Source organism: Equus przewalskii, chromosome 25 (genome assembly GCF_037783145.1).
Source record: "Equus przewalskii isolate Varuska chromosome 25, EquPr2, whole genome shotgun sequence".
NCBI lineage: Eukaryota > Metazoa > Chordata > Mammalia > Perissodactyla > Equidae > Equus > Equus przewalskii.
In genome coordinates this window covers 43355194-43380738 of record NC_091855.1, presented here as the reverse complement: position 1 = coordinate 43380738, position 25545 = coordinate 43355194, and the positions used below count along the sequence as shown (strand labels likewise).

The window sequence follows — 25545 nt, the reverse complement described above, 5'->3', positions numbered from 1 at the left end:
AAGTAGAACTCCCCCTGCTGTCCCACTGTCCATGAGGCCCAGGTTCAAAAGAGATCTTGAAGGTCATCTAACAAGTAACCCTCCTCCTTTCAGCTACCACAGTCCATACTCACATGAACCCTCAATTACCACGTCCTGGGAACCGGGGGTTCTACTTAACAGGGTTTTGATGCCAACCCTGGTGAATGATTACTTTAGAATGGACGTTGTGCAGTAATATGCCCCTGGGCTCCACACCCAGGGTCCTGATCCTTGGGCACTGAGCCAGGAGGCAGCCTTGGATGTTAGGTAGGCCTGGCCATGGGTGAAAAGCCCAAGAGGAGCCCGGGGCGCTCGGTCGAGGAGCCCCTCTACTAAAGCAGAGAGAAGCGGATGGGACAGTGCAACAAGGCCCGGGGGGCTCGACCTCCAGTTCTCCAGCACTGACCCAGCACACCCGCTGAGGGCCCGTGGGCCCGCGCTCCAGAGCGCAGGTGTTTCCTCGCGTTTGCAGGTGTGGTTTGTGGGTTTGGGACCTTCCTGGGGCGGAGTCTGAAACAAGCAGACTTGGTGAGGCCTTCAGAGGTCGGCAGCGGGTGGGGAAAGGGCAGCCCAAGACTAGCGCTCCCTGGAAAAGCAGGAAAGGGGCCTGGTCAGGGGCAGCTCGGCACTCTCCCAGCACCCAGCACGCAGGCCAGGACCCCGTCGGGCCTTGTTATGGTCAGTGGTGCGTAGACCTGACACGTGCTCACTTCTTGGAGACGGAATCACTTTGCTATTATGGACAATGGAGGCATGGGGAAAACACCGCCACTCAAAAGAAAATTAAATGTGAAACGTCACCTTATTTCTATAAGCCTGCGCTTCAGTTTAAAGGTTATTGCGTGATGAAAGAGAAAGATGGAGAAGACACATTTACAGGCCTCCATCAAAGACGCCAGGCTACTCTGAAGAGGACGCCCAGCTGGACATCTTAACGTAAGGACAGTGTGGGGCACACTTTTCAGCGTGGAGGACCTGCCCCCCTACCTGCCAGCCGCGTCAAGCCCACAGGCCGAGCTACCCCAGCCGGCCGGCCGGCCCCTGAGGGCGGGCACGCTGTTTTACGGCATCCTCCTTGCTCACTCTTCCCGGTCCATGGAGAAGACCCGACGAGACGACCTTGCTGTTCGCAGTCGCGCCCAGCAGCGCGGGAACTGCTGCTCTGTCCCCCAGACAGCGGGCAGCTGGCGACTAGAGCTTTCCACGTATCTATCAAGCAAAAGACGTCTTCAGCAGAGAATCTGCATAATGTCTTATTAGCCCCCCAGGGAGGAAGCCCATTACAGGAACAGTGACAATTCTTGAATCTAATATCTAATAAGCCGTTCTGTTCCCACCAGAGTTGCCATTTCATTCCTGCTGGAAATTTCATTTGAAAATTAAGTGATGAAATACTCCAGCTCTTAGTTTGGGTTTGATTATAATACTAAGCTAATAGAATTAAGGCTTGTTTCACAAGAATGTACCGGCAAAATAATTTTGGTTAAAAAATAATTTACAACAAAGGAACATGTCTGTGCTGGTGGCTGCTACTGAGATCACAGCTTCTGACAGCAAGAAAAGACACGGGGGGAGGGGTGGTCACAGAGCCCCACTTCCAAGCAAGGCCTGTCCTGAAGTCCTGGCGGGCCCACTGCCAGCCTCCCCATCTGACCCCAGCCACCTCTGACTGGCCTGTAAATGCTGGAGACCTCAGGACCTCCAGGGGGTAGTTGTAGGATGAGGTCAGCAAGTTTGGGCTGCATGCGAATTCACAGAGTCATCCCCCTGGCGTTATTTAAAGCCTGGTCATTTGACTCTCTCAATGTCACCCTCCCCACCCCAAACAAAAATGACAAGCACACCACCCCGGGACAGGTTTTACTGCAGACGACCACAGCTTCTCTCTCGAGGTCATGCAGAAAAGTGCCCTGAGAGGAGCTCAGCGCTGGCTGCGAGGGGTGAGGGCTGCAGAGGTCCCCTGGATCGGCCTCCCATGGAAGGTGGGCCTCTGGGGCCCAGCACCTTCCCCAGCACAGTTACCCTGAGGCTCTAGTCCGAGGCTCCACGCCAGGTGCTCCCAGCACTCTCTATCCCAGTCTGAAATGAAGAGGTAAATATTTTTTGTAAAGTGATGCCCTTTTAGAGATGCTACGAAAACGATGAGAAGTACCACCAGGGTAACTTGCTCCAGGAACACTGCTCGCTCTGGATACACTTCCATCCATGAGAATCCCATTACTCGCACTACCCAGAGCACTGCACAGAGAACCAAAGAAACCCCGGCCAGAGCAGCCACCATTTCACTCTAAGGCACGTGACGCCCAAGTCCCCAGATGAAATGAGGTTTACAAAGTGGGTGGATCACAGCCTCGGTCCCTAAATGTGGGCTTGGAGGGGAGAGTGCCCACTCCACGGGAGCTTCCCTGGGGCCATTCCCTGAGCATCTGCACTCCTCCCTGCCCCAGGTCCTGGACCTAGGACCGTGGCTCCTGCTGGGCAGCTGACCATGTCCCTTTGCCAGCCTCGACCTGCCCAATGACAGGTCACACTGAAGGTGGCTCACTTCCCCAATGAGGCCACTCAACCTGGTCTCTAAAGAGAAAAGCCACCCAGAGAAAACCATCATGCTCTTTTCAGGTATCTGGGATCAAGACTTCTTAGGGCACAACCAGGTGAGGGCTCCTCTGAGAACCGTGCACGGAAAGAAGCGCCCGCCCGCACCTTCAGGCCCTCTCACTTCCGGGTGACCGACTGCGGCTCTGAGATCTGCCCCCTGCTCTGTGCGACAGGAGGAGGGGACCCCTCTTTCCAGCATGAGCCACTGGCGGAGGATTTTACCCACATTAGCCCCACTCAAAACAAAAGGCTCATTTAGAGACCACCAACACTCAAGGTGGGGGCCGAGTGTCCCTAAACGTTCTGTCCCTTTCAAGAGACCCACTGGTCCAAAAGCGACTGTTTCTTTCCACAGACAGCCACACGTGGAAGACTGAACTATTTTCCAAGAGTGACTAGCTATTTTTAAAAGAGGAAAATATTGTGTTTGTTTTAAACCTGCTGTCCACCTGGGGTGGGGCTTAAAATCTACTCAATACTGAGGAAAAAGCATGTACTGCTCCTGAGGCAGCAGGTCACTGAGGGCAGAACATCTGACTGTCTTTTCCGCTTTGGCAGCTCCGAGCCGAAAGCAAGATCGCACCCGCCTCAGCCCCGGAGGATCAGGACAGCACGGTCGGGGGGCGGTCTGGAGACCACCCTCCGGAGATGGTTGTGTGGCAGGCCGACCACCAAGGAGAGACAGCCAGGAGGCAGCTTCCAGAGGCCTTGCTAGCCCCAGGCTCCAGGCCCACATGTCTCACAAAACAGCACGGAGATGACAGTTAACTGGGGGCAGCAGGGCCTGACAAGGGGCTCTCCCTGGGCCAGCTCACGTTTACCCTCACATGAGGCCTCTGCGGGGTCTGAGGTCTAGGCCCGGAATTCTTGCCTTGAAGCACTCCGGGATGCAGCTGTAGGACAATATAAATCACTAACTCTTCCCACCCTAAACGGACTGTCTCCCACTGACCTTTCTGCCCTGGAGCCCGAGGGCCTGGTGTCTAAGGCAGGACAACCTCAAGAGCAATTGCAAAGCCTCAAGCAAACTGTTTAAGATTATGACTAGGAAAACAATGAATCTCCCCAGGAAAAGAGCTCCTATAGCAGCCTGCCAGCTTCTCCTCCACTCTCCCAGCTGCTGGCTGGTGGCTGGACAGGATGCTGGATGCCCAGCAGCCAGGATACTGAGTCTGTGCTCACCAAAGCCAGCACCCAGCCCAGGACAACTTCAGAATGTCAGCATTCTCGTTAAACAGAACCTTTACACAGCTCGCTGCACTGTCAGTCAGCAGCCCTTCTCCACACCGAAAACAATTAATACCTTTGATACTCAGAACAGACATCACATTTAGTAGATTTCTAATTAGGAGAAACTCAGAATCGGTAATAAGAGGTAGCAATTCCTGTGGCTATCTGTTCTATAAACAATAACGAGGCCCTTAATTGTACAGCATTTAAAAGCTTTTCTTTTTTAGTTCACTGAGATTTTTTAAAGCTGAGATTGAAAATTATCTACATTTACAATTCATTCACACATGTTTATTTAATGTCAGTATACAGAGGACAGCCCCAAAGTACTTCAATATCAGGTGTGTAGTAAGTCTCTGGCTGTGACAGTGACGAGGGAACAACTAAAAACCAAGGCAGTGAAACAGAAATATGATTTTCTTAAAATTATAAAGTAACAATCCTGCTATTAAAGCTCCCATAATTATTGCAACAGTTAAGAACTTAATTTACCAACATTTCATGTTAGGAAGGCTCTTTTGAAATTTATTCAAGTTATCAAGAAATTAGCTGAAAATGTAAAAAAGGAAATACATATGAATTTTACTTTTGATTTTCACTAAAGGTAAATATTCATACAATTTTATACAGTGTCACCTAATATAGCAACCTTTAATAAACTTAGGAATACAGAAATTAAAAACGCAGAAAATTTTTGTTATACTTTTGAGACAGCAATTTAACTATGACACGAAGTTCATGTAACAGATGCAGCAATGAATAAAGAGTGACCACCAGTGGGACAGTTCCCTCCCCTGGAGGGGCATTTCATACAGCTTTGAACTTGCGCTTTGGGTTTCAAGGGTAACAGCTCAATACAAGTGCTTTTCCACTGTGAGCCCTGGGCTTCACTTTCCCCAGACTGCTGTCTGCTCCTGTTGGCCATCACTGGGGTCGTGGAGCTGAGCCCCCGGTGACCTGAACAGAGGACAGTCCCGAGCAGCCCCATGTGACGGGCAGGCTCCGGACAAGGAGAGGGTCTTGCCGATTGCTCCCCGCCGTGCTCCCAGGACGGGAGCATCTCCGGGTTCCTTTTCAGGCCTACAACGCATGCAGAGGCTCCCAGCTGCAGAAGGAAAGCCATCAGTGGACACGCCCAGAACAACGGACAACGGGACAGTCGATCAGAGGCCAGACGCTTCTCCTCGCGCACCCACGCGGGCGGCGGGTGCCCTGCGCCAGGCCCTCACGCACCAGATGGGATGCTGCGCTCTGCGCATCTGCCCTGCAAAAGCCACAGTCGGACTCCGCTTCTAGTTCTTCCTCAGACGGGCAGACACACCAAACGTGGCGTTCGGGTTTCCCAAGGATTCCCCCTTCAGCCCCCCTGCCCCACCGCCGCCGCCCCTCTGGCTTTTCCCCCTCACACTTTGAGCTTCCTCAACAAAGAAATCAAACATCTCCCTCCCGGGCAAGAGGTGGCGAGAACCTTGTACACAGGTGCAGACATCAGGTAAAACAGCTTCACCAACGTCAGCACAAATTCAATACTTGACCATATCTTAAAAATTCAAGATGCACCACAGGAAGTGGAGGAATCGAGAAGTGGCTGCCTGGCTATCGGCCAGCCAGGATGTGGGTGTTAAGGCAAACAGTGGAGCAGAATATTGAGTCCCACCTGGGACATGTGTACACACCCATAAAAACTGGTAAAGTTTCACCACATTTTGTTCTTCATAGTTTCTGAATGTCTGAGACAATAATTTTTGTTATAGCTTATTTCTGTTTATCCTCCACTCCTCCATTTCTCTATCATAAGGCATTTATCCCTAGTCCCAAGCCAATGGCTCAGAGAACACTTCAAAAATGCTGGAAGGTTCAATCAGCACAAAAACCAAAATTAAGATTCTTTACCACTGTTTAAGTAAATTTAGAACCCAAAGTTACTGGTTATTTTTAAAGAGTCTGCCTACTCCCTCTTACACATTTGCTTTTGCAAAGGCAAGGTTTTCCAAAGGCTTCTTCTCCAGCCCTCTGGGGGACTGTTAATTCCCCTGCCCAAGTAAGAGGAGGGCTCAGAGTAGGACTGGAGCGGGGCAGCGCGCCGAGAAGCTGCTCACCAAAGTCACAGCACAATCCCGGCTTCCGGACTTCCCGGAAGGTTTAAGAGAGGCAAGCCAGAGCAGGGCAGGCAGAGAGGACCGTCAGTGCTTGGCTGTGCCTTCTGAGGGCGTCCGTCGCTGCACGCAGGCCACAGGCCAAGGTGCTCTCGCTGGGAGGGAGTGGGACTTGAGTGCCACCACGTTTGTACTTTATTTCTGTCTGTGCTTTTCATCAATGCACTTCAGTGCATGACAGAAAAGTTGTGCTGACCGAGTAGTAACTGCCTCCTCCTGCCAACAGCTGTTTTATTCCAGAAGTTAGGTTAGAAAAGATATTCTTGCTCAGGATAATGTTTAAGCTGAAAAACTTCAAAAAATTTCAATGAGGAAGCTCAAAGTTTGGTGAGAAAACTATAAAAACGCTCCCCTGATGTCCCTCGGTGGCACCGTGCCTCACACAGCTGAATTCAGGGCCCCCTGAGGCTCCCCACCTCCCCCCCATCCCAGGTCTGCAGGAGCCACTGGTCAGAAGCCAATCGGCGGGAGGAGGCGAAGAGCCCGCCCGCCCCTCTCCAGTGCCCTCTTCTCAAGCTGCCGGCAACTTTAGTCCTGGTCTTGGAGAACACCTTGCATTCTGTCCTCCTGACTGCAGGAGAAGTGCTCTGCTGGCTGTCAAAGAAAGGGGGCAGGCGTCAGAGGGCACAGCGGACGGGAGCAGCCTGGGCCGAGCCAGGGGCCAGGCCATGCTGCCCCTCCCCAGCACCTGACCCCCAGCAAGGGGACCTCAGACAGGGTACTAGACAGACATTAAGGATACACTCACCAGTAGATACTGGAAGAACAAGATGGTGACCAAGCCCCAAATCCTAAACTGTGACATGACTATGGTTTTTAAAATGGGAGGTGGGGGCGGGGGTAGGGGTGGTAGAGGAGAGACACCACAGGCTTCTATTAGCACATTTCAGAACTTGCTTTTTAAGGAAACAATTAATATCCTCCTTCTGCCTCTCCACCCCCACCTTCCCATCAACAGGCTGCCTTCTAGGTAAGTCACCCTGTGAGTGCACCAGAGCAATCCCTCCTTTATCACAGCCAGCGCAGCTGAGGATGCTAAAGGGTGGAAGGAACCAGGAAGCGCCCAGTTGCTCAAGTGCCAGCCCCACAGGAGCGAGTCCACGGCAATGCAATGAGCAATGCACTCAGAACTGAAAGGTCAGGTAAGCTTCCCCACAAAGGTTACTTACCTGGAATTAGCCACTCTTGGCTTAAGCCAAACACAAAATCCTGAATTTTGAAACTGCATACTCACTGCCTCAGAAGCATTTGAAACGGAATTGCTAAAACTATGCAGGGACATCAAAATGCACATGGAGTGTTGGTTACTAATCTCTCCATCTGACAGCCCAATTTAGCCTCCAAACTTGAAACAGTCCACAAGGATGGCTGTGTTGGCTACCTTAGATCAGTTAACATTTAGGAACAAAGGATCATATCTTAAAGGTAAACAGGACATTAACATTCCCATGGACCACAATGCCGGGGTAGGGGGGTGGGAGGTGCACCTGGAAGGCCGCCTGGTTCTCACATTGTAGAACACTGCCACTGCTATCACAGCTAACAGAAACTGCTCGCATTACGGAGCACGGTGGGTACGGAGTGAAGGGATCCAGCCATGACACGTGCAGAAGCGCGAAGCAGGCCTGGGATGTGGCCTGGCCTTCCTAGGAGGGCTGCATTAAGAGCACCCAGAGCTGGTGCTCCATCAACCAATCTTACCCTGCAGAGAAGTGAAAGGCTCCAGGTCTTCACTTTGCTGAATCACATTCACTACTCAAACCAGTGTAAATGATAAGTACGTCTATATTTAATTACAAAGGTGTGCAAAACAGAAAAACAAATCTAAATGACCAAAATAAGTTAACAAATAAGATAATCATTATCTTGACATAAAATGTACAGCTCAAGGAACCATCTCATGCATTGTGAAAACTGGAATTTGAAACTTCTCCCACAGCTGGTAAGGATCATGAGGAATCAGAATCAAACACCACAGTTTTCCACGGCAGCAGCCGGTGTCCCCGCGCAGAGGGAGTTCCCACAGCACCTCTCCTGGGCAGCCACAGGCCACCAGAGCCCCAGGCTGAGGTGCTCTGAGTGGGAGCCACTGAGGACAGAGCCCAAGGGCTAGGCCAGCATCCCTGGCCCAAGAATGATCCCGGAATCATGACTGTGACCCAACGGTGAGAAAGGGGGCCACCTGCACCTGTGCTCCCCTTCTGGGCGGGAAATCAAAACCCAAACAAGAGAAGGTCAGGAGGCACTCTGAACCCTGAGGAGTCCATCAATCCTTACAAAACAAAGCAGAGGAGTCCACCCAGGGCCTACAGTCATGTGCTTTTATGACCAAAAAACCCAAGAAACAAAAAACAAAAGAAAACCAAACCTCCTTTCCCTTGTTGGAAAAAAACATAAGCAAAGCGCATCGGACATAAAAGATCTTGGCTTATGTGGCAAGAGGCACTTCTGACAACTGCTGTTGGCGTCCTCAGCCCGCAGTTCACGTTAACTGTCCAGGCTCTGAGTAACACAAATAGTTCATTTAGTGCAGAGAATCTCAATCAAAGTGCTACAAACTGCTTCTTTGAAAAAAGATGTTTATTAAACAATTTTAATTGTCATAAAATGACTAAAATGGGTTTTAAAAATTAAGGCTCTTCTCTTTCTGTGGATTGCCAGAACAATGTAAAAATAATATCAATCAACCCTGCTGAATGCTTTGTTCCTAAAGTTAAATTTCATAGATTCCTAAACATTTTATGATTAAGATAAAAAATTGGACTATAAATGACAATTAATGGCTGTCCATACTGAACACACACTCAGATCAGGTGTACAATATTCTAATTGAGTAGTTAAGCAAAAATATTCCAGTTAAAGCAGAAATTTTAATTTTAGCATTTTAAAGTCATTGTTTCCCCACTGTCATGATTTTCCTAAAATCGAAATAGTCTAATACAGGAACACTAACCTTGGGACTCTATATACTCCCAGGAGGGTGACTGACTTGGCTGGCAATTAGTTTGATTATATTTTTTTAAACGTTCTAAGGTGAATTATCAAATGATTCAGAATTACATGGCATGCAGTATCCAAAATTATGGCTCTGATGCATTTCAATTTACATTAAGAATAAGAAGTGTCATTCACATTCATTGTACACCCCACCCCTCCCGCAAGAAAAAAAATCTCTACCTATTCAAGTTCTAGATCTGGTGCAGCATTAAGGGTTAAAACTTACCACTTTACCAGGCCTTCCCCATGTGCAAACAAATCCCTCCTGACAAGCAGTGACTATACAGTCTTCAAGAAAAATTAACACAGTCAGCCGTTCATGTGCTATCTTTTTACAGATGAGCGGTTCTAACAAGGGGACGTCTTCCATTCGAGGACACAGGGGTGTCCCCAAAGTTTTAGCTGGGTCCGTTTTGGTTTTAGTAACTAGGTTCAGTTTGTCACTGCTCTTGCTAGAAATGTGTCCCATGCTATGGTTTCGCTTGTGGTCTTTCTCATGGTGCCTGTCCTTCCGGTCATGTAGTGAGAGTGTTGCGAATTTGCTGACCCCAGAAGCAATGGCCCCATCCGCGACGCTGCTTTTGCTGCCGGCATTTGAGACGGCGGAATGTGGGAGACTGTTGGACCGTGGCAGAGGAGGGGGCGCAGAGTTGCCGGGCGTTGTGACACTGTTCCCAGTGCTTCCGGCCGGAGGACTCGTGGCGTTCATGACATTTGTGTGTGTCCTTGCTCTCGAGAGGGGTTGGTGAGGGAAGAGGATGTCTTCTGTAAGGTCCCATAAGCAGAGCTGCGTGTCCTGACCCACCGAGCCAAACCGATATGTAACACTGACAGGGCGGCTCTCTGTAGAGTTCCGTTTGGACAGCCTGGACTGTGTACTGTTCGCTCGATCTCTGCCAAAGTGAAGAAGGTCCTGGAAGTCCTCGTCACTGCCGCTGAACTCCACAGGGTCGCTCTCTTCTACACTAGTGGTATAGGGGTCAAACGCCACAACACTGACCCAGGATTTGTGCCCATGGCCTCTAGCTATCACTCGGCAGTCTGCAAAGGACCAGACTGTTACCAGGTCGTCCTCTCCACCTGTCACAATGTACTTGCCGTCCGGGCTCCAGCACACACACAGCAAGCCTCCAAAGTAGCTTTTCATCGTGCCATGCAGCTCCACCGAGTCAAAGTTGAACACCCGCAGAAACCCGTCCTGGCTCACGCACGCCAAGAACTTGCCATCTGGGGAGAAAGCAAACTCGTTGAGGGCCCCCTCGCCCACCGTCCACTTAAGGAGAGGGTTCCTCGTGGATTTGCTCTTGCAAGTGTGCACGGCAAAGCTCTCTCCCTGCTTCAGAAGCTGGTAGTGGGGGGCTGTGGTGCCACAAGTGTGCTCCACATTATACAAGTACATGTTCCCACTTGAATGGGCTACTAGAAAAAGGCTTTCCGAACCGGGGACCCATTTGACACAGGTTACTCGTGACTTGTCTATTAGTCTCTGTGAAGACAAAGGAGAACAAGTTATCACAATGGAGAAGTTTTAAAGGTCTACGTTTCCAGTAAGAAAACTTGTCTGCTTCTCGGTGAGAAGGGAAGAGTCCATCCAGGCACTCCACGTCCTAGCCCGTGGTCAGACAAGCCAGTGAAGAGCATTCTGGCCCCTTGTAGAATTACTTTCTAGAATGGCATCTGGGTGTCAGGCCACTGGCTTTCACTGAGGGAATCAGTCATTCAACAGACACTGCTGAGAGCTCACTGTGTGCCTGACACTGTGCCAGGCACTGGGACACAGAGGTGAGAGCGGCAGCCCTTGGGCACCTTCATTTCTCACGCTAGGAGTGTCTGAATCTGTGATTCACTGCCCTCCCCACAGAACCCTCTCTGTGAGCACCCCAGGAAAATCTCGCAGTCCTCACAGCCAGGAGCACTACGCCTCCCAGATTATCTGCATTTCATCGTCACTGTAAGTCACGTGCCAACTACACCTGCCCCTCTGCTTTGGCTGCTCCAAGGTCAGGACTCAACGTGCAGCCACTGGCCGCAGCACACAGGACGTCGTCGCGTACTTCGCGTACTTCCCCGGCTCTACCTCAGCCCTGGATTCACTGAAACTTCCTCACTCACATTCGCTGTCCTGTGTGTATCTTTAGAAGCAATTCTTCCAAATCTTCTTTGGAACAATGTGGTGTTTAAAGAAATAAACAGATGATTAACTTGGGAGCATGTGCCTAATCACCGTCACTTTACTCCATGCTAATTTTTGGTTCACTGACCAACTGTTTCTTTAACAGGCACAGATTAGGAGTCTTGCCGTTAAAATGAAAAGAACCAAAGGCCCAAATAAAACCACCCAAAAGCACAACAAGCACGCTTCCCTGCTTGCAGACTTCGCCGCGGGCTCACTGGCGCAGTGGCTTCCACAAGGGTGCCCCTCTCCCAGCTGCCTGCTCCTAAAATCACATCACCAGAAACCATCCAGAAGTTCCCAAGACTCCCAAGTTCTTCTTAGAAACTTCTACTGCCCAACAGCCCCCGCTAGCATCCCCTGAGTAAGCGGGTGCCTCAGGAGCCCGGCAGACTAACACCTCACTTAACTGGCTGGGACTCCCTGACGAGAGCCTCAGAGGGGCACGGGGCACACTGATGAGGACCTCGCCGAGAACCAGGCTGCCTTCTGCCTAGTCAGCTTTGCGCTGCTGAGTCTCCGCTGTGCACAGTGCGTCTTCACAGAAAATGAGAAAACTTGGTTTTTCAAAGAAGAGATTAATGAACCATGCAAGCTGTTGCAGAAAATTAAGACCCCAGAAGGCAGGTGGCTAACAAATGACTTCAATTGGGGAGGAGAGAGGAAGCCTCATCCTGCACAGCATGCAGGGCCCAGGGCTCCAGACGATGGGCTGGGCAAAGGTTACTCAGCAGCAGGTGTCACTGCTCATTGCTCCACAATTTCACAGCCACAGGATGGCATAGCTAGCCCTCTTAAATTAACAGAGATGCGGCAAGCTGGCTTTGGGGACACAGCCAATGGTTTCTTTCCCTGACTCTTTCTCTTCCTGGCTGGTGACCTACCTTTGAAAGGGACCTGATCTATGCCAACGCCAACAACCTAAGAGCCCAGTGCTACTCAGGCAGGGTTTCCATCAGACCTTCAACCATTTCTTCTGCAAGAGGTTACACAGATAACTTGCAAGGCCAGATCAGGACTTCTGTTTTTGGGGGCCCACCCCCAACCATCAGACCTTGCTGCACCCACTGGGCCCAGGCTGTTCCCGCATTCCCGATCCCACCTACGCGACTGGCCTGCTGGCCCAATGTCTAGGAGTCGCCCTGGCTCACCCACCATTGGTGGCCTTGTCAGGCGGCTGCAAAAGCTAACTGAGGCCAGCAGCCAGGGTCTGCACTTCTCCTGGCACTGGACTCTCCACTCCTGCACCTCACACCTCACCACAACCAAACCAAGCTCAGTTCCTCCAAGGTCACTCCACTGTTATTCTATCACACGTGGAAAACTTTAAGGACAGACATAAAAACTTCCAGCACTACTGTTAGGAGAAATTTTATTTTTGGCTTAAAAAGATACAACAAAAATAATTCCATTAGAACTCAAAATTTTAATACTGTCAAATAAAAATAGTATTGCTCTGCAACTGTAAGGTATGAAGACAAATAATTATAGCACCATTATTAAAATAAATGTTACTGGGATGACAAAACACACTTAAAGACCATTCCTAAAAAGGTGCACTGAGACTACTATAGGTAGACACGTGGATGTAACTTACGGACAAAAACCCGAACCCATCCTCTGTGCCCCTTCCAGGCACCTAAGCAGACACCACAGTCACACTCCAGCACCTGTGAATTGGGCACACCAGTTTAAGTAACTGCAAACTGAAAGAATAAAAGGACCAGGGATCCAACTCGAATGTGGAAAGGCTCTCTCACTTGTTCTGCACCATCAGTTTCCCCACCAGGTCCCGTGCTCACGTGCAAGGAAAATATACGCTGCACCTGGGGGCACCTGGGCCTCAGCTGGGTCTGGGGTGTGTGGCAGGCACATGAGGACAGCAGTACTAACTTCCAATCTGAGGATCTCCTCTGTGTGCCAGACACTGGGCAAGACGGTCTGCACACACACTCTAATCCTCAAAATAACCCTGCAAGGTAAGGCTTTACTTCTTTGAATAGGTAATACATTCGTATCTCATATAAAAGTCGAGAGGCCCACTCATAGCCCTTTCCTCCATCCCAGATCCCTTGAGATCCACAGAGCCCTATTATTAGCCTCCCATTTATCTCCCCAGGGTGTCTTCGTGCATGGACAAGGCAAATACGGATATAAATCGATCCACCCTCCTGTCTTCATACCAAAGAGCACACCAGGCATTGTTTGCACCTCTGCTCTCTCATTTGGTAACACATCTTGTACATCTGTCTGTATTGGTACAAAGACAAATTCCTCACTCTGTTCAAAAGCTGCAGAGTATTTAATTATATGGATACACTGTAGTTTATTTTAAAAGTGCCCCAGAGATGGACATTTCTATAGCTATGATTAACCCTGCAGCACATGTAGCAGTTTTCACATGTCTGAATACACTCGCAGGATGGGTTCCCAGTGGAATAGCTGGGTCAGAAGTATACACATTTATAATCTTGATAGATATTGCCATATTACCTCTCATGAAGGAGACAGCACTTTATATTCCCATCAGCAACCTAAGAGTGCCCAAGTCCCCATAGGAAGGGAAGTATTATTGCCACATTACGCACTAGGAAACAGAGGCTCAGAGAGGTCAAGAAACTTGCCTGAACTCCCATTCACTCACTCACTCTCCACTCATTCTTTATTGAATGCACACCACATGCTAGGCACTGACATAGATAGCACTGATTAAAACAGACAGACATCCCTTCTTGTAGGGGATTTACATTCAAGCAGGATGAGAAGATAGTGAAATTTAGAAGATCTGATGGTAATGAATCCTCTGGAGGAAAACAAACCAGGGAGAGAAGACCAAGTGCTGCAAGGGAGGGCAACATGGCCATTTCAATCTCAAATAGGAGGGCCTGGAAAGGCCTCCTTCTCAGGCAGCAAGAGCTAGCTGAGCAAAGACTGAAAGGGCAGCAGACAGCAGGCCAAGAGGATGTGGGGAGAGCGTCCTTGCAGAGGGAACAAGCAAGGACACTGAGGCAGGAGCAAAGCAAGCCTTAGACAACCCAGAGAAACATCAGGGGGCTAGCGCTCATGGAACAGATGGGGCAAGATGAAATGCCCACGGAGGCCCATGGGACCCCAAAGCCAGCCTGCCGTCTTCTGGGCCACCGACAAATGACGTCAATGAGGCCCAGGGCCACTCACACAGGCTCCCAGGAATGGCATCAGCCAACCTCAGACCTCAAGGCCAGGGTGGGAGGCACACTCGAGGCGTAGTAAGGAGAGTATCATTGAATTTAAATTTCTCTAGGTTATTAGCTGGTTCGGGTCTACCAATAAGGAAGAGGACAGAAAGCATTTTACTCCTGTCTTTCAAATTAAATCAAATACCTGCAACATTGTAGTCAATAAAAACAAAGAATGCAGCCTAGATTACGCACCATAAGGGCACATTTTTGTTCCAGAAAATGTCTAGTAAAAACAGTACACAGTCTTACTCAGTGCTCAATGTTAAGTAATGGGATTTCCCTGTTGGGCTCAACTCTAACATCAATGGGGCCTTGATCTGGCTGAGTATGTTGAAAAAACCCCCTTGGTAAAACCCTCGTTGCTGTGAGGAGCTCCTGGGCAGAGCTGGGGCAGGGAAGTTGAGAGAGAGGCAGGGGCATAAAGGGACCTATGCTGGGGGCGGGGAGGCAGCCAAACCAGGGCTCAGGATAGAAGAGTCAGGGCAGATCTGGGGACGTGCGCAGCACCTGAGTAGCGGCAGGGAATTAGGTCTGGAATCGTGAGCTGGGACTCAGAGCCCTGAAGTCTCAGGTTAAGAGCCCTGAAGTCCCAGGTTAATGGGACTGGGACCCTGAAGCCGGGCACTGCCCAATCCCATATAGCCCCCTTGAACTGTGACTGGTCTGAAGTGAGATGTGCTCTGGGCGTAAAATACACACTGGATTTTTTTTTCCTTAAAGACTGGCACCTGACCTAACATCTGTTGCCAATCATCTTTTTTTTTTCTTCTTCTCCCCAAAGCCCCCCAGTACATAGTTGTATATTCCAGTTGTAGGTCCTTCTGGCTCTGCTATGTGGGACACTGCTTCAGAGTGGCTTGATGAGCGGTGCCATGTCCACGCCCAGGATCTGAACTGGCAAAAGCCCGGGACACTGAAGCGAAGTGTGTGAACTTAACCACTCGGCCATGGGGCTGGCCCCCACACTGGATTCCGAAGACTTGAAAAATCATGGAAACTATCTCATTCATAATTTTTAAACTGATTATATGTTGAAACAATATTTTGGATATATTACATAAAATATCTTAATTTCACCTATTTTTTGCTTATTTAATGTGGCTATTGCTATAGAAAATTTAAAATTGCCTATGTAGCTCACACTATATTTCTACTGGCAGTGCTGCTGCAGACAGTGGGGGCACCGAAGGTTTCTGAAAAGGGAAGTGACAGAATACCGTGAAATCCCCCGGCAGTAGGTACAGAATAAAAGATGGGGTTGAGGTGGGGAGGAAGCAGTTAGGAGGCTATGGCAGTTGTCTGTGGACAAAAATGTCTTAATCTTGACCAGCGGCACATGGCAGGATGGACTGCTTAACAACGGATTGGGCTGGGTGGAGTAGGAGGGGTGCTGAAGGGGGTGTGTGAAGACTCTTAGGTTTTGAGCCTGAGTGATGGGGAAAGCGGTGATAGAAAAGAGTAGGGGGTGACTGTGCTGGGGAGAAATCCAAGCATCCTCACCTAGCAGGCGGCTAATGGAAATGACCAGAGAAGATAAGGAAGTCAGCTGTGAACAGTGAGAGGCAGATCTGCGACATCCTAAGATCTCCAAGGACAAAGGTACAGCAAGGAAGAGGAGGAGAGTGTGAAACTCTGGAAAAAGCCTACTTATTAGGGAGCAAGACAAAAATCAGGAAAGCAGAAGGAAAAGCAGAGAGAAGGATCAAGAAATCCCATGAGGAAAGGGAGGAACTGATGCTGAGTGAGTGATCACAACAGGCCAGGAGCTCTGCTCTTGGCCTCATAATTTCCCTCCATCATGCGACTGGGTCTTTGAGGTCAGCAACGTCCTACAGACCAGGAAATGCGGCTTGGAAGGAGTGTGGCTTCCAGCAGGGCGCAGGGCAGGTGAAGCGGGCGCAGGGGGGCTTCCTTGGGAAGACACAGGGAAGCAAGTTTGGGGGATCAGGGAGAGGCATGCAGAGAGACCAAGGAGAAGAAAGCCCCTGCTCCAGGGCTGGAGAGGAGAAGCTGAGGGGAAACACCAATAGGCAGAGGTGAGGACGCTCTGGTGGGCAGGAGTTGAACAGAGTGTGAATCCCACTACCAGCAAACCTCCAGAGCGAGGAGAGCAGGACAGGTGCTCAGGGAGGGAGGGGGAGAGAGGGCAGCGAAGCCGCGGGTGAGATTCAGCAGCTAAGACAGACCCTATCAGGTCAGCTGGCACAGCCACTGAGCTTTTCCCTAAAGAGAGTCAAAACGCTCCAAGCCCTATTTTTATCACTTTCGTAAAAACCAAAAACAACATCTGGATTTCGATATATCACTTCTGTATGTCAAGACACCCACCCTACAAGTGGGATCCCACACCCATGCCTCTCCGCAGTATTCAACCGTGGCCTCCCACATTCCCCATTCCGAATGCCCAAGAAACTGTCCCATTTGCGATACTAATTCAGGGAAAATCAAACACACACCAAAACTACCATCATTAATGACATTAACAGACAAGGTTTTCTAACTATACTAAACCAGTTAAAAGGAAGCAAGAATAAAATAAATCCGTAACCACATTAAAGAGTCATTGCTAAAATGAAGCTTTCGAAAGCACTTAGTTTTTTTTAATTTTCTTTTTTTCACTGCTATCAACATGACAAGCAGGAAAAAATTATTTTGGGGGGAGAGGATACGCATTTAACAATACAGATATTAATTTATAACAAAAATGCTAAACCAAACAATTCAAAAACCACAGCAGCTGCTGGAAAAACCATAATGTAGCCACAGGCAAAAACGGCAACTAAGGGCTTTGATTATATAAACGCATTAAAGAGAGCTGCTTCCCTCAGGAGGTATTAGGAAAGGGTATTTCAAAGCCACGTAAAAGAGGATCAGATGTCATTTTTATCAATGTTAAAACTTTAAGGAGTAGATTATGTGCTCATTTCCTTCCTTTGATTAAAAAAAGCAACAATGAGAAAACAAAACTAACAAAATGCACAGAACCACTCTTTTGTTAAAGAACTAGACAGAACATTGCGAAGTTGGACCTCACTCTCAGTCCCCACTCCTGGGGGCAGTGGGCACAGGAGGAGCCTGCAGCTGGTGGGATGAAAGAGAAGACAAAGCCTTGGGCTAGCAACAGGGTCCAAGAGCCAGGCCCATTCCTCTGATGTGACCTGCAGTCAGACTTGATCTAAAGACCAAAAGGAGACTAGACCTACCCAGCGTGCTAGCCCTGGCCTCCAACTCTGTGAGAGAGGAGAAAGTCAAGAACATGTCAATGAGAGAAGCCAAGATGACAAGTTCTTTTTAGATTTTACATCTTACCCAATAATCAAAACATACTTGAAAACCCTGTTCTGTGGATACAACCCACAGTTGTAAATAGACCTAAATTTTTACAAAGACATGAACAAGGCTGAGTTCATCATCATACAGACATGTAGATCCCTTTGCAGTTCCTCCTCCCCAGTGCATCATAACCACTAGTAATAAGAATGGAACTCCGCATCCCTTCAGGGGGCTTCCCACAGGCTGACTGCTGACAGGGGCGACTCCCCTTTCCAAGTAGCTCTTATTATGGAGGTAGGTTCCATGGTCCACAGATTACTGGATGTGCCAAAATACTCTCAACAGAGGCCTGTTAGACACTTTCAACGGCATAATATATACAGAATGCCACAAACAGAAAGTTAAAATCTATTCTACAAGACTAGAGAAAGCAGAGACATGGGGGAATCTGACGATATCACTCCCAAGGGGGGCTAGAAAGGACGAGGTATTTTCCTTCCTCCTGGGCTGGCACAGGTACAGCAGCCAGGGTCTCCGACTGGGATGGCCCGGGGAGCAGGGCTCGCCTCTGCTAAGTGAACTCAACAGATTAGGGCCAAACTGGGAGGTGAAGGTTGCCGGCATCTCTAATGGAAGGTGTGAATCTGATAACCTTGCCTCATTTAAAAATTAAAAATTACAAGTAAAGTTAACAGTGAGCACTGGGATTTATGGGTGATATTTTGCCATCTTCTTTGTACTTCTCTATGTCCCAATTTTCCTACAAACAAGCATTTTAAACTTTTTTCTTTTTAATTAATAGGAAAAAATCACCTTTTAAGATATACTCGATTCCTAGATAGCAATTTTCCTCTATCTTTAAATCTCAGGTGGATTTCTGGAATTTATAATTCCATTCTATCTGTATACCCATCCATCCAAACATTTTACTCTATTTTCACGTACCAGGCATCTCTAGAAAGGAGGCAAAGGTCACAGAAATAGATACTGGGGCTGGGGTGTGTGCACATACGACGGCATGGAACGGTGGCAGGTGAGCATCACAGGGGGGCAGGTGAGCATCACAGCTATGATAAGCAGCCATACCCTCGGCCTCACACAGGTTGATCCCCTGCCTGAGTTGGCCTGCTCTCACTCTCTTGTCCTGGACAAATATTGCTGTTTTTCCTTCAAAACTGCTAGTATCTCACCTCCCAAGAACCCTTTCCTTCCAATCCCCAGTGAAGAACCCTCTGGGTTTCCCCGCTCCCTGCAACTTGACTGAGCATTCACCAGGGCTCACTCTCCAGGCCTTTGCTAAACATCTCATCCTCAGAAGACTTTCAGGTGGGTCTTGTTCTCACCCATTTCCCAGCTGACGAGGAGGGAAGTCGCAGACCCACATCCCATAAGCAATAAGTGACAGAGCTGAGTCTGAACGCTCGGTGTTTGGGCTCAGGGGTCGGCTCTCAGCCATTGGGCTGTGAGTCTACAAACTTCACAGCAATAAACCGACTACTGTAAGGGCTCCTTTGGAGGCAATGCGACAAGACGGCCAGAATCTCGGAGTACAATCAGGGCTTAGTCCTAGGCACTCTTCTTCGCTCTTAAACTTTCTCCACAGACCTATCATGTAATCTCAGGGATGTGATTACTATTTATATGCAGACAACTCCCAAATTTTTACCTCTAGTTTTGAGCTCCAGATCCTGTATCCAACCACATACCTGGCCCCTCACGCTTAACAAGTACAGAATAGAACTCTGATCTTTCCCTCCATTTCCCAACACCTGCTCCTTACCAGGCTTAGTATAGTAAATGACAGCCAGAAACCCAAGATTTATTCATACTTCTTTGCAATTCAGTCTCCAAGAAGCAGTCAGGTAATTTTCAAAAACACCAATCTGACCACCCCACGCTCTTGCTCCCTTCTATGGGATCCCATATCTCAGGCAAAGAAGCAAACCATGGCCAGACCCTGAGTGGCACGGCCCTCCAACTGCATGCCCTCACTTCACACCACCCTCCCCAGGTACACCGTCCTCTCTCAGCTCTCTTGGTCCCAAGTTTTTTCCTACCCTGGGGCCTTCACCCACTCTCCCTTCTGCAGGAACGCTCTGTCTCCAGTTCCTTCCCTGGTCAGCCTCCTTCTCATGCAAGGCTCAGCTTAAAGCACACCACTTCCTCTGAGAGACATTCTCCACCTCCTCCTTTAACCTCTGTGTTTCTCTCTCTCTCTCTCTCTGAGGCCTGCTGTCTCCTCTTACACCATAAGTGTGTGTGGGGGGTGCTACTGTTTACACCTCTCTCCCCTTTGAATGAGAGGAGTAACAGCAGGGCAAGTGCTATCTGCCACCGCAGACCCAGTGCCAGGCACGTGGTAGGTAATCAACGTCTGTCAAATGAATGGAAAAATGGCCACAACTCTAGTTTAAGCCCTCAGCTCTCACCTGGACAGTTACCAGAGCCTTCTCACTGGTCTTGCTACCTTCATTCTCTCTTCATTCCAATCCACCTTCCACAAGTGCTGACAAGAGGTCTAGAAAAACACATTTGATCCTGTCACTCCCTTGATTAAAAGCCCAAAGGTTCCTCCACAGCCTCCAACGTCAGATCTAAATTTCTTTGCACGTCACGAAAGGGCTTTTATATCTGGTTCCGATTTATCTGTCTGCTTTTACTCCTGCCCCCTGAGGCCCACACGCTATAATTTGGCCTCACTTGCTTACTTGATGTTCCTCCAAATGCCAAGTTGTTTTCTCTAGCTTTGAAGGCCTTTCTCACCCTCCTCCAACTCCTATGCATCTTTCAAGACCCAGATCAAATGTTACTTTTTGGAAGCCTTCTCCAACTCACCCCCACTGAACTGAACTTCTGTTTTTATTTATTTTGTGACATTTGATACACACTGAAGAATACAGTTAACACAGTTAACACACATCCCTTGGTACTTTATTCAAAACACTGTGATAACACATGCCCCAGTACCCTCTCTGCCCATCTTCCTAAACGATGAGCTCCTGGGAAGACAAGGGCCCACCCATCCGGCAACCACACATGGTGGGGCTTACAGTCTATGATCAATAAGAGCTTGTGGAATTAATTTCTAGCTTCAACTCTATTATCAATTTGCTGCCTAATCTGGACAATTCACTTACCTTCTCTGTTTCCTCATCTGTAAAATGGGACAGCTGCTTACTGTCCCATGCAGAGGAAATATATAAAACATCTTGAAACCTCTAAATCTCATATCAAAGCAGAGCATGGCATGACTATTGTTTCAACCACCATTCCTGGCGCTCTCTGAGAAACAAACTTCTAACGAGCCTTGCTCTTAGACATCCTGACCAAACTCTGACGAAAATGCCATCCATACAGCCAAAGAATTTCCTTACTGTGAAGGGCAATCAATTTCAGCCACAAGCTAGAAATGCCAAGTTGGCATTAAACCATACACAGTCCTAGCGTTCTGAACAGCCATTTTTCAAATAGAACGTAAAAAGAGTCTAAGATAACTCATGCTTAAATCATGAAGAGTGAGGAGTTGCTTTCTAGCCTGTAATTCCTACTTATCCAGAGTAAGGGATAGGTCTGGCAGATGTATCCGAGGTGCTCTCAGGGCCCTGACACTCTAGGGACCTGTGGTCTCTGAATCCCGCCCTCCCGCAGTGACCACACACAAAGCCTTCTTGTTCTCTAAGTGGCATTCTGTGCCAGCCTCAGCCAGAGCAGCTTCCCCATCTTGTTTACCAACAGCCCTTTACATGATTCCAATCCCTTCCCTCTCAAAGACATGCCCCCTACCTACACTCAAACAAAACCCAACAATGACTCCAAATTCACAATTTCTATTAACAGGGCAGAGAGGCTGGTTTTGTGCCCCCACATTCCCTCACAAAAAAAGAAATCATACAGCTACTTAGAAATCACTTCCTCAGATGACAGTAATAAAACATCTAGGTAAACAGCATAATTTTCTGCTTAAGTTTTTTTAAACAGAAAATGGGATTAAATACTTTTCCTCTACAGTTTGTCAATCCAAAGGACAAATTGTTGTTTTTTATTTTCTAGTCAACACAGATGAAACTAGAAGAGCAGATGACATGGTCCAAAAGATTTCACCAAATCCACTGGAAAAATCAAACAGGAGCGCCGTGCGTGGGTACTGGATATGCATGGACAGCATATACCATAACAACTGCAATCAGAATTTTAACTGCAATTCTTCAAGTTGAATATTGTTCTCCAAATAAAACTATTTCTTAAAAACCAGAATCTAATGCACTTCTGTTCAAAGTTAATGATGTTCAAACCACGCAACAATGCAAAACCACTTGTCCTTCCTGAGAGGGATCCCACGTGACCAGACCCTTGGCACATCAGGGTTGAGGGCACAAGTAGAGACTGGAACCCAGGGCTTCTAACTCAGCAAGCCTACCTCATCTCTTCCACTTGCTGGAAAGTCATACTGAAACAGAGGAGGGAGAGTATCAGACACGTAATGGCAATACTTGGGGCTGAAAAGCCATTCCGAATAGCTTTAACAAATACAATCTATTTGGCAACTTCTATCTGCCACGTTTAACAGTTCTGACACATTCCTAAACAGATAGCTCAGATATCTCAGACTCCTTCCAGAATGAAACTGAAGATACTAGAAAACCCCAGTACATACTACAATATTGGCAAAAGCCATGTCATGTGATCCAATTTTAAGTGCCAGGATTTCTAACTATGTCAAAGGTGATTTTACAGCAAATATTTTCAAGTGCAAGAGAACTTAGCCAAACGCCTGTCAAATAGATACATATAAGCTTTAATTACAATTTAAGCAGCCTAAGGAAATATTATCAAGTTCTTTGATTTACATGACATTTTCTGGTGATGTGAACAAAGTCTGTAATTCTATATTTTCTTATTTAAATTATAAATAACAAGTTAGAGTCTTGTCCCTATTTCCATTATAAAAAACTTTTCAAGTACCTGCTATAGACACCTGAGCATGATCCATAAAAAATGCACAAAACAGTTACCCCAAGGAAGAACACGTAAAAGTCAACAAGTTAATTCACCACATTTAAATTTGGGTATTACTAGGTAGAACAGCTGAGAGAATGAAAAATGGGCTTAGTTCGAAGTGTAAACTAAGGCCCGCTACCCTTAGTAAGAACGTATAAATTCTTAAAGGGATTCTTAACAGCTAAGACAGGGTGCTACTTACTTCCTCATTAAATAGTTTGCTAGTTTCTTTTTTGATTGGGTCTATAAGCTGGACTTGGCCTGCGGAAAAGCCCACTAGGAGAGAGACACTTTCTGCTGTGGCTGTTAGGTGGTTGAAGTCATGACAAGTAGGCTGTGTTCCTTTGTATATCCTTTTATCTATTGGTTTACTCAAGTCAGCAGCCTGGAGGAGAAAGAGAAAAATACATACGGTAAACAGCATATTGAGATGAGAAATCTAAGTTAGACTATTTTATACTCCATTATGATGTTCAATCTTAAAAACAAAGGTATTTAAAATATTTTTTTCAATTTATCAGCATTTTTATAAAAGCACTTTCACATATCTTAGCCAATTTTATATTGTTAGACTATCCATAAAATGTTTATAACTGTTACTTTCACAAATTATTCTTCTTCAAGTATATTTACCAAAGACTCCTGGACTTTAGGAGGAAAAACTCTTGAGACACTAAATTCAGTATTTGCAAAATGCATTCCAAGCATTTTCAAACAGAGTAACTAACTACGTAAAAGCTCAGCTTTCAAACATATCTACAGCACCTAAACGCTCATTGGTGAGTTACCTGAAGCCCAGTGGTTCTCAAAATGTGGTCCCCAGACCAGCAGTGGCAGCAGCAGCATCACCTGGAAACTCAGAAATGCAAATTCTCAAGCCTCACCTCAGACCAAAAACAGGAAACTCCAGGGGTAGGCCCAGCAAGCTGTAGTTTACAAAGTCTTCCAGGCGATCCTGATGCCCACTCAGGTTTGAGAAGCACTGTGAGAGCCAATCATAAGCAGGCAATCCCTTACTGGGTCAGTCCCTCTTCTGCATTAGCTTTCAGGTAACTTTCATTTATCGAGCCCAGACTCAAAGTGTAGTACACACATCATCTTTAATCCTTATAACGATCCTTCAAAGTAGCTAATACTTCTTTCATTTTACAGATGAGAAAACAAGTTTAGGGAAGTTAAATAACTCAGCCAAGGTCATCATACCTACCTACTAAGTGGCAGGGCTAGATTTGGAACCCAAGTCTATTTGATCACAAATGGGACAGGGAGAAAACACACACCCACACACCTCAAAGTCAAAAAGCAAATGACTTCTGACTCGGGCTAAAAGTGATTCTTCAATGTACCTCCCCCTTCTCCCTTTTAAGGCAGGATTCTTTTCTTCATGAGAAATGTTCTGTGCAATCCAATACGCTAGGCTGTTACTGCTGAAATAAAGGAAACCCACCCACTCCCACAAGTATTTGAAAATCACAGTAGAGACCACTACTCTTGTTGAGCATGTCCCTTAAACGTCCACTTCAGCCCTACGCGCCATCCTGGGGCCCACAGCTCTAGTTCTACTGACCACCCCTTGCACTAGGTTCTGAAGACTTCTTTCTTCCAAAGAGGCCTGTGACACTATAGCACATATTCTAATGTTTGATTTTTTTAATAACAAATATAAAAACTGAGTAGAAAAGAGAACCTCAAAATTACAGGCATCTTTGAGCAAACTCAAAATCTCAGTATTGGAAGTCTGGATCTGAGTGGTACAAATAATTCTGGGAGCCCCAGGACAAAGGAATGAAGGTGTCTGCCATGCAGACACACTCTCCCAGCCTCACCTCAATTAAAACAGAGATGAGAATCTCCATTCTATCAACCTCATGGGATTGTCTGGAGGATGAAATAAGAGAATAAATATATATGAAAGAGTCTTGAAAAATGTAATATAAAGTATGATACACAACAAAAGCAAGTCCTGACTTCAGAGCAGGGAGAAAAGCGGCCAGCAGGGAGAGGAGTAAGCGCTGTGCAATGAGGCAGGCTAAAGGCGAGCTCAGCAGAGGTTGGAGAGAGCTGTGGAAGGCAGAGAAAGGAGCAGGAAGCACCGATGGGACCCCAGGCCACCTGAGAGAAGCAGCTCCTGGGTTGGGCCCTAAAGGCAGGGAAAGAGAATTCTAGGCTAAGGGAACAACGTAGTAAATCAGGGCAAGTAAGATATCAGCAAAGTAAAAAATAGCTCAAAATACAAAATACACTGGTAGCTAGAGAAAAAAAATCAAATTTGAAATCTAAACAAAGTATTATATGACCTCTCTATCAGCATATATAACTCCTGAGACTTAAAAAAAGTTTGCTTAGGGAATGTCCCCCTAAAAGAGTATACTTAGGGCCAGCCCAGTGGCACAGCAGTTAAGTGCGCACATTCCGCTTCAGCAGCCTGGGGTTGTCGGATCCCGGGTGCGGATCTGGCACCACTCAGCAAGCCATGCTGTGGTAGGCGTCCCAAACATAAAGTAGAGGAAGATGGGCATGGAGGTTAGCTCAGGGCCAGTCTTCCTCAGCAAAAAGAGGAGGATTGGCCGCAGATGTTAGCTCAGAGCTAATTTTCTTCCAAAAAAAAAAAAAAAAGAGTATACTTAAAATTATGCACCGAAATATAAAAATTAATTCAAATGCGATATAAATCAAACGAGCAAAAGAATATACAATGGTTCTCAGAAACAACAGAGGAAGTAAAAGCGCCTATTTTTCCAAGTATTGCTACTAGTTTAAACTTACAGTTCCCTTACAATAATTTCATTAGCCTTGGTTCTTGGTATATTTATTTTACATCCCTACCCCCCAATATGGAACTTTACTGAGAAGATGTCATCTGTAATCAGATCATACA

The 25545-nt window shown here is 47.4% G+C and overlaps 1 protein-coding gene across 1 annotated transcript in view; it reads right to left on the bottom strand.

The window, feature by feature from the left end:
- Positions 1–4118: 4118 nt before the first annotated feature.
- Positions 4119–25545, bottom strand: part of WDR20 (WD repeat domain 20) — a 54099-nt gene continuing 32672 nt past the window's right edge. The window contains 5 exon segments of the mRNA XM_070593305.1: positions 4119–6599; positions 9229–10488; positions 20099–20145; positions 20148–20187; positions 22870–23052. Of these exon segments, the coding sequence (XP_070449406.1) occupies positions 6534–6599; positions 9229–10488; positions 20099–20145; positions 20148–20187; positions 22870–23052 (1596 nt within the window). The 3' untranslated portion in view covers positions 4119–6533.